Here is an 8,419-nt window from a genome sequence, read left to right on the forward strand (position 1 = left end):
AAACATTATTAAAACATGTGTGTACAGTTATTTGTCCTAGATGACCGCACATTATTGTTGCACAGAAGTTACACGTGGTCTGTCTGATGACCACATGGGCTACGTGTACTGTTTGTGGTCATCACAGCAGTATCACACCCGTATTACATAACTGTGGCTCTGCAGTTGAAAAGCCGTGCTTCCACATACACATGACGTCGCAGAGCAGACTGCGTTTATTTTGATTTTGGAAATTGCAGATAGCTACCGCTCTGTCGTAGGTGGCGGTACTGCACCTTAAGATGGCATGCAAACCGCCATTAACTACAAAAGAAGAAGAAATAGGAACATATAAAATAATAATAATCCATTTTATGTGGCTGCCAGCATGTAGATTTGAAGGGAAATGAAGAGGTGGACAAACCATACATAGAGAACCAGTAGATCTACAAGTTCCATTAAGTAATTCAGGAATTAAGAACTGTTTCGATTCCAGTGCAACATGGAAACAAGGGGGTGGATACTTTATAGTATTTATAATAAAATGAATTACATTTACAGGAATATAGGTAGGCCGAGGAGAGAGAAGTTTATTTTCAACAGAATGAAATTGGGACATTTTAACTTAAACAGTACACTTAAAACAATATGCAAGCACACTAACACGCTATTACGTATTGTCAGCAATATGAACAGGAAAGACAGGAAATGAAGAAAGAATGTAGAAGGGCTGGAAGTCCGTAATTAAATTAAATTTTTTATTTAATTTTTGGAAATATCAAGTGGCCTGGCCAGGATTTTATGTATTTGGGACAGACAGGTCTAATGTGTAGAATGTGAACGTTGACCCACACTCCGAAGCAGAAGGAGGCGGTAATGCTCCTATTAAGCTAGATGCCAAAGGCCGTTAAAAAAAAGATCCATGAAGAAGAAGAAGGGAAAACAAGCTATCGCTCTGTTAATTGAGGAGTCAACAGAACAAGCAGTGGGTAACCTGATGCTCAGGTTTATACTTTTCTTGATTTTAATCCTATGTGATTAACACTAACCCAAGTACAACTTTAGTGTGTTTACCTGAGATGCTTAGGTTGGTTAAAGCTGTTGCAACCGCACAAGTCAAAGAGCTAGCGCAACAGCTAAACTTAGCTTCCCAAGACCCCGAACGCTGGAAGTCCTGGATTGCTGTCAGTGAAGAAGCATTCATTTCAAGATTTCTGCTGACAGTAAAGGGGCTGACTAAACGGTCGTTGAAATACAAACCCATGCTAGCGATGGAGATCAACTTATTAGCGGAAGCTTAGGATATGTCACGTCATTGAAAATGTATGTAAAGTAGCAAAAATACGAGTTGCATCGATGGGGGTGCGGCTTACGTTAACGTGCGTTAACGTTAAACTCGCTCAATACAGCCCATAAGCCCTACGATCTACTGTGGCGCCTACTTGGTCGTCCATTGCAGGACTGTTCTGCAGCTCGGGCGCACAGTGCTGCTAGTGGAGGCCGAGGGGCTTAATGTAGGTTAAGTGCCATTTTTGTAATATGCATAAGTTTGATTTAAAATTGTTCTATTTGAGTAATGCAGCTGAGTGTCAACTTCATTTGAATTGAAATTTATTGTAAACCTGTGGTTACTTAAGGATTAATTTGTGATGGCCTTTTGGCGCCATTGTATGAGACACAGGAAGTTGATTTTCTCTTTGTTTTATTCTGTGAATAAACGAGTGGACGGCAGAGCAACACGGTTTATTACCGTGAGTTGTCGCATCAGCTCAACCCGTAAATACGTTGCACATCACTTCTGCTTATACATGTATGTTTGGAGTTATGGCCGCAGCTTCACATTTTATATTCGTTTATTTTTCCCCCTCAGATAAATGTCTTCGCAAACTCAAACAGATGAAAATGAGGCGGAGGAAGAAGTGGAGTTTGTATCAGTAAGGCTTGCACACTTTTGTTTTAAAAAAAATCAGTAGGTTCAGTGGCTATGATAATTGGTTGCAAATGCTTGTCTGTTGACTGGATTAATTGTGCTATGCTGTAGACCTAACCTGAAAATCAGACTGATTTCTTGTTTTATTTAATTCATAAATATGTCAATTTGATTCCCTTAACAAAATTAACATATGCTCTGTTTATTGTTATAACTGTACCAATAGGCCACTGTGTTTTCTTGGTGATGTCAAAATAAGATACCACCCTTTTTGCATTGCACAGGGTTGGCAGACATCCTTAGGTGTATAATATATGTGTGTTTATAACAGTAAATGACATAGTGTCTTGTACTTGTTTCAGGAGGGCCACCTCAGACCAGTATTGGAATGTATAGATCTGCTCAGTGATAGTGAGGATGAGGGATGTTCGTCATTTACAGGCACAGTGAGTGGCTGAATAGAACACTTTTTAAAAAAATGGACACTGTGAATATCTGTCTGAAATTGTTGTGCCTTTTCTGTCCACTGTAGCTTGAAGATAAAATCAGCCGTCATAAAGCACAAGTTACGTCTACACTCGACAGACTAGCACACCAGGTCGCTCTAGAGAAAAAGGAGCGAGCAGATAAATGCAGAGCGTTCAAGGTGAGATTGCTCAACATAAAAGAAGTTGCTGCCATTTGTTAATCATAATAAAATTGTGTGTGTGTGTGTGTCAGACTATTGTGTTCAGTCTTATTAACAACTCTATAAATAGAAGTTATTTGTATTTTTTTGTTTAAAGAGTAATTTATGCCAAGTAGGGATTTTTTTTTTTTATCTGATGGTATGTGGGGTCAATTAAGGTCAGTTGTAGGAGCAAGAGTGACACCTGGTGGGCAGAATGGGTACAAAGCAAATAAATGGTGCAACCTACAATGCAAGGCTGAACAGCACTTAGAGAATCAATGTTAAACTTTTGGTTTTCACTGACGTGTCTGTCGTATAAGGCAGGTGTGAAAAGCTTGGCAGGAAATATTCTGTTACTGCTCTGTTCTTTTTGCCTCTTTCAGGAGAAGCAGGTTTTACAACAAGCTCATGGACAGCAGGAGCTGGCCTTCAATCTGATGAACGGTACAAGTCAGGAAGCGAAACGCTGTGTGGACATGTGGTTAAAGATGCCAGGTACATTTTTAATCTAGATCAGAAAGCTGTTACATAGTCACTCACGGTGTTTTCAGTCATTCTGTCAGTATTTGTGTTGATTCAAACCCACAGAATAACTTAAAACGTTTTGCTGTCATGTAGTGATTTGTATTTTACATTTGCTGATGCAGTGACTCACTCTCTTTACAGGGATGATTACAGTATAATTTTGTTTTAAGTAATCTAGACACGCAAATGAGACGGCATCCTGTCACTATGCTACAGTGTGTTGAAAGAAGCTGTCAGTTACGTGTGCCCCTGATTATAACGTGCCTTTGTGTTTATTTAGGCCTTAAACCTGGAGTGATCAGTGCTGGTTTTGGAAGAAGGCACAGACCTGTTTCTATCCCCAGAAATAATTCAACTCTACACACTTGTCCAGTGATTAACTGTGGTAGAGTTTATGATAATGTATCTCTCCTTGATGGGCACTTAAAAAGGTGATGATTATTATTATTATTTTCATTTTTAGAATAGTTATAATACTTTGAATTGTTTTCTTCAGTACAAATTATTGAAGCAAAAATATTTTGTGTGCAGATTTGATCACTCCCCCTGTGACCCAACCATAAATCTTAAAGGGAGCCCGTCTGAGTTTTTTGCCTGTGTTGCCTGTGGTCAGTATTTTCAAACCAAAGAAGCATGGAGGGAACATCTTAAGACTAAGGTTCCTAAAGACTCCTGCTCTGTCAACATTTTATTAATTTGTTGTTAAAAGTCATAGTTGGCTATTGATTCAGAAAAGCAAAATAATAAATTCTGACTGTGTTTTAATCATTAGGTGTCCTCATCTACTGCTGACGGTCACTTAATCACTCAGACCTACCAGCAGATTGTGTGTTTTGCCTGTCCTGCCTGCTGCCTTCTCTTCAGCCTCCGAGACGAGTGTTTTCTGCACATGTCAACCAAAAACCACTTCACAGAGTCGCTCGCCATGAATGGTAAGGTTTATTGAACATTTTTATTTTTTATACACCTTTATTAGGCCTGTGAGCGTGATTTAGATACCTATGTGATCTCAGTCTCATGCGACAATAATTCTGTGGTGTTTTCATTAGTAGTGAGATCCTTTGCACCAAACCAAGCGCTCCCTTGTCCTCCCTAAGCTGTGTTCACCAATAACTGCAACTTATAACCTCAAAATGACTTATTTCTGCCTCAGCTGCTGTTCAGCACTAGGTGTATAGAGCCGGCAGCTCAATGTTTGAAAAACAGTTGCAGGACGGCACAGAATATCTTTCACAGTGTCAAACATGTTGGATTTGGTTTTGAATCAGTCTTCTTTTCCTTTTTACGGCTTGTCATGTGATGTAACACATTTCTGCTATTGGTTAACACAATTTAGCAAGGAAAAGGGAGCGCTTGGTTTGTTGCAAGGCATCTCCCTTAATGCAAAGATGGCAGAATCATTGTCACATGAGATCGAGATTTCACAGGGATCTAAATCACAATGTGCATGGAGGAGTGAAAATACAGTTAAGTGGCAATATATGATTTCTACCTCTAATACCTTGAGGTATTATATGAGCAAAAATACTTTTACTTGTTTTCCTCTTGTTTAAGAACCCAGAGGAAGAGCACTGCCACTTCCTGTCCCGCAGTACATTAAGAACCGTCTCATTACTTTGTGCAAGGATGTAACATTCAAAGTCCGATGCTCTTTATGTCACGAAGTACTGATCTCACATCAGGCAGCTCAAGCGCACTTTAAGTAAGTTTCGTTGAGATTATTCTAGCATATTGATATTGAACAGTGTTGAATGTTTGTAGCGCAGACACTGGTTTTGTGTAAATCTTTCTTAATTTAGGTTCTTTGTTGTCCTTTCTTTTAGTGTGTACTGCAGACAGGGCTGTGCGGTGGCAAAGGCTGATAAAACAATAGTGCAGGTAATGAAACAGCTGCAAGTGCAAGGGCAGTGCTCCCTCTGCTGCAAAGTCTTCCTCAGCCAAGGTGAAATTAAGAGACACAAAGAATCGACCCAGCATGATGTGGAGGTCAATCAAACAATGGCGAAAGCACTTCTTCAGCACTGTAGGTTTAGTGAAACCCACAGTGCTAAAGAGAAAAGACAGTCCGCTGGCCTTGAAACATCTTTTCAAAAAAGAAACAAGAAGAGAAGTGATTGGGAAGATCTTCCAGGTAAACGACAAAGACTAAGCCCGAGTGTGAATGGCAGCACTAGCAGAAACTTAGTAACAGCATGGTACTGTGAGTGTGGTCTACAGTTCTCAGAGGAGGCTGCAGCCAGTAAGCATCTCTTGTCTGTGAACCAAATTTTCCATCAGTGTGGCGTGTGTGGCAAACACATGGGAGAGTCTTCAGTCACCCGCCTGCATATGAGTCGCTTTCATGGGGGGGCTCATCTTACGAACTTTCTCTTCTACTGCCGCAAGTGCAAGGTAGAAATGCCTCAGCATGAAGATATCCTGCTGCACGTGTCGGAAGCGCACAGTGGACATACCTACTTCACCGAGCTGGAAGTGCCCGAGGAGCTTGCCGCAGTCACCGATGCCAAGCCATCTACCAGCGGCGATGTCATCCTGCAGTCATCTTTCACCATCCAGCAGAACACAGCCGTGTCATCGTCTTCAGAAGGAGAGCAGACTTGGATGTGCAGGATGTGTGAGGACACCTTTGACTCGGAGGCAGCCGTCCGCAGACACTGCAGTGACATGAGCAGTCACAGCTTTCAGAGATTCATCTGTGGACACTGCCCTCAGAAGTTCTTTAAAGAGTCCACTGTACGTAGACACTGCGTGAATGAGCACGGTGGGCACATAAACAGCTCCCACTTCTGCGGCCTCTGTGACAGCATGCGGTTTGAATCCGAAGACGAGTTCTTGGAGCACTACAAGAGTCTTCACAGTAACGACTACTACTGTATGGATGATGCTGAAGGTGTTCAGACTGCTGTAGCTGAAAGCACTAGCCAGCTTATATGCCAATGCATGGGTTCAGAAAAGAGCAAAGAGGAAATGAAAGCTACATTTACACAATGCATGAGGAATCTGGCCACTGAAGGAAGGTGTCAGTATGTGTGTGCTCCTTGTGGTGTGTCTGTGCCTTCCTATGCACAGATGAAGACTCACGTCCACACACGGCACGCAGCCTTGGACCTGGACAAGACTTTTGAAGTAGAATGTAAAGCCTGCCAGGACAGTTTTACGGATGTGCCAAGTTTCCATAAACACTATCACTCCCAACACTGCACCCTGGAACCCTGTATGAACAGGACCTGCAGAAAAGACCTGAAAGTAGAAGCCACAACTGTAAAAATACTTGATGCTATGGAGCTCAAACCAGACAACAATGGTAAAATCAGTTGTTTTGACATATTATATTACCTCCGTTTGCATGCAGCACTTAATTCCATTTTCAAATGATTTGCAGAGATTGAAGATGAAGTGTTGGTGAAGTTTTTGAACATCGATGAAGCCAACAAAGAGAGTGAAGTATATGAAAGTAAGCAGTAAACACATACTGTAGCCACTCCACACTGACAAAAAGCTGCCAGGCAAATAGTGTTATTTTTAATTTTTTTTTTACATTTACAGGTGTTATGTTACATCACTGTGCTTTTTTTTTTCTTTTTTTGAAAAGCCATGAGAAATATTTCATAGAAGAGGAATCCTAACTATAAAATTAAGAAAAGACATCCCTCACATACTATGCAACTTGTGTGTGGGCATTTTTAAGTTTCTTCATTAATGCAAATTTTGATTAACCTGCTGCCCTTTTATTGTGTATTCTATTACAGATGGTTCAGATGACGAGATGAAGCATGCACTGTCTTTGAGTGCAGAAGAAGCAAGAGAGTCTGCAGGTAGGGTAATATAACTCAAGATGTTAGTTTACTAAATAATGTTCAAGTGCTTTGTAGGATAGATCGAGAGTATTAAAATGTGAACAAATGGAGGAAACTAATGTTTCTTGTTACAGTGTTGTTGAAACTTGCAGTGTTTTATTTGGACATACTGTCACAGATATGTTTATTCCTTTTTTTTAACAGAGTTGGAAGAAGCTCTTAAAAGAAGTCTTGTGGAATTCTAAGGGCTTCATAGCTTTTGTGTTCATCAGACAATATGGTGAAATGTTTTGTATAAGGTAATGGTGTTCCAACTGTATTAAATAAAGGCTAACTTGTGTAATTTTTCCATGTTTTTGAATTAAATGCACCGTATAACAGACTTCATTTTTACAAACCCTCTCTACAGTGTACCACCCAGATCTTACTGTTGTTGCCAGATCCCCCATTTTGGAAGGTTGGTTTGTGGCTGTTGTGAAGACTCAGCACTTTGGTGTGTCAACACACTGCAGGATGCCTTAGCTGAACTTGTGACCTCCGTGCTAATTATGTCTTTAATTGCAGTCGGTCTCCACTGGACACTTGAATCTGCTGTATTATGAGAGCCAGTCCTTCCACAAGTGCTCCCATACGGGTCCTGACCTTGATCGGAAAGAATATCAGACCATTCCCTTAAAATGAAAACGACCAGGCTTATGTCTGTATTGCACAGCTCAGGAGTCAAGAGTACTGCAAGAGGCCTTATTGTCTTGTGCTTCAGAAATATGATGAACCAGTTTGAATGACAGGGTACATGGTGCACTGGAGTAAACACTGTGCTTATGCACTTAAGGGAACAAGTTAACTGGGACTGAACCTTCCTAGTTGTAGAATTTGGCAGCTGTCACCTGTGTGGCTATAGTTTCAGAAACAACAGTGTGAAGAAGCTCATCCAATTTTCATCTAGCAATTACAGAACCTTCAGCAAGTTGAGTAGAACAAGGCATATTGAATTGGGCAGTTTATTAAAGGTATACATAAAATATACAGTCATGTTTTAGTCATTGAAATCCATAATCACAAAAATGAATAAGTTAAAAAGGTTTTATATTTAAAAAATTGCAATGATGAATATTGCAACAGACCCATCATATAAGACATTTGGGCTAAACATTTCACCTGAATATATTTGTGAGATAAAGATTTGAAAATAAGTGGCGGCTACCAAAGCAGTTTTATGTCTGTGAACATGTGAAGGGATTTAAAGTATAGCTTAAAGAATTTCTGAGGGGTTGCTAAAGCTGCTATGGGACAACCAGGGGTCCTTGTTCTGGGCTCCTCGGGAAACTTCTGTGAGGAATGAGTGAAGGAAGTTGAAGCCCATGTAAGGAGATGTTGTCCCTGTGGCGCTGCGGTCAGCTGGGCGGCTCGGACTGCTCAGCTCACATAGGGTTTCCTCTCCTCTCCGGGACGGATCACAGTAACGGTATCGCTCACCATCATGGCTCAAGCGAAAATACAGGCGAAAATGAACGAAGC

General features: G+C 40.8%; 2 protein-coding genes across 7 annotated transcripts in view; both read left to right on the forward strand.

The window, feature by feature from the left end:
• The first annotated feature begins 856 nt into the window (after window positions 1–856).
• znf451 (zinc finger protein 451) lies at window positions 857–7,377 on the forward strand. 6 transcript variants are annotated; one of them, XR_002275189.1, is made up of 14 exons: window positions 857–964; window positions 1,850–1,913; window positions 2,272–2,355; window positions 2,442–2,555; window positions 2,963–3,074; window positions 3,385–3,535; window positions 3,636–3,762; window positions 3,877–4,036; window positions 4,659–4,806; window positions 4,928–6,408; window positions 6,487–6,558; window positions 6,854–6,919; window positions 7,106–7,200; window positions 7,311–7,377. XR_002275189.1 is itself a non-coding variant. In XM_020603119.1 (13 exons), the coding sequence occupies exons 2-13, from the start codon at window positions 1,854–1,856 to the stop codon at window positions 7,144–7,146; spliced, it is 2,616 nt and encodes an 871-aa protein (XP_020458775.1). In that variant the 5' UTR covers window positions 857–964; window positions 1,850–1,853; the 3' UTR covers window positions 7,147–7,281. The 6 variants fall into 6 exon arrangements, 5 of the variants coding, with proteins under 5 accessions (XP_020458775.1, XP_020458779.1, XP_020458776.1 ...); XM_020603119.1 differs by lacking the exon at window positions 7,311–7,377 and having other exon boundaries at window positions 7,106–7,281; XM_020603120.1 differs by lacking the exon at window positions 7,311–7,377 and having other exon boundaries at window positions 888–984; window positions 7,106–7,281.
• A 729-nt stretch (window positions 7,378–8,106) lies between these two features.
• Window positions 8,107–8,419, forward strand: part of bag2 (BCL2 associated athanogene 2) — a 2,735-nt gene continuing 2,422 nt past the window's right edge. Inside the window, exon 1 of the mRNA XM_020603163.1 lies at window positions 8,107–8,419. This exon is cut by the window's right edge and continues 81 nt beyond it. Within this exon, the coding sequence (XP_020458819.1) occupies window positions 8,382–8,419 (38 nt within the window). The 5' untranslated portion in view covers window positions 8,107–8,381.

Source organism: Monopterus albus, unplaced genomic scaffold (genome assembly GCF_001952655.1).
Source record: "Monopterus albus unplaced genomic scaffold, M_albus_1.0 scaffold60.1, whole genome shotgun sequence".
Taxonomy (NCBI): domain Eukaryota; kingdom Metazoa; phylum Chordata; class Actinopteri; order Synbranchiformes; family Synbranchidae; genus Monopterus; species Monopterus albus.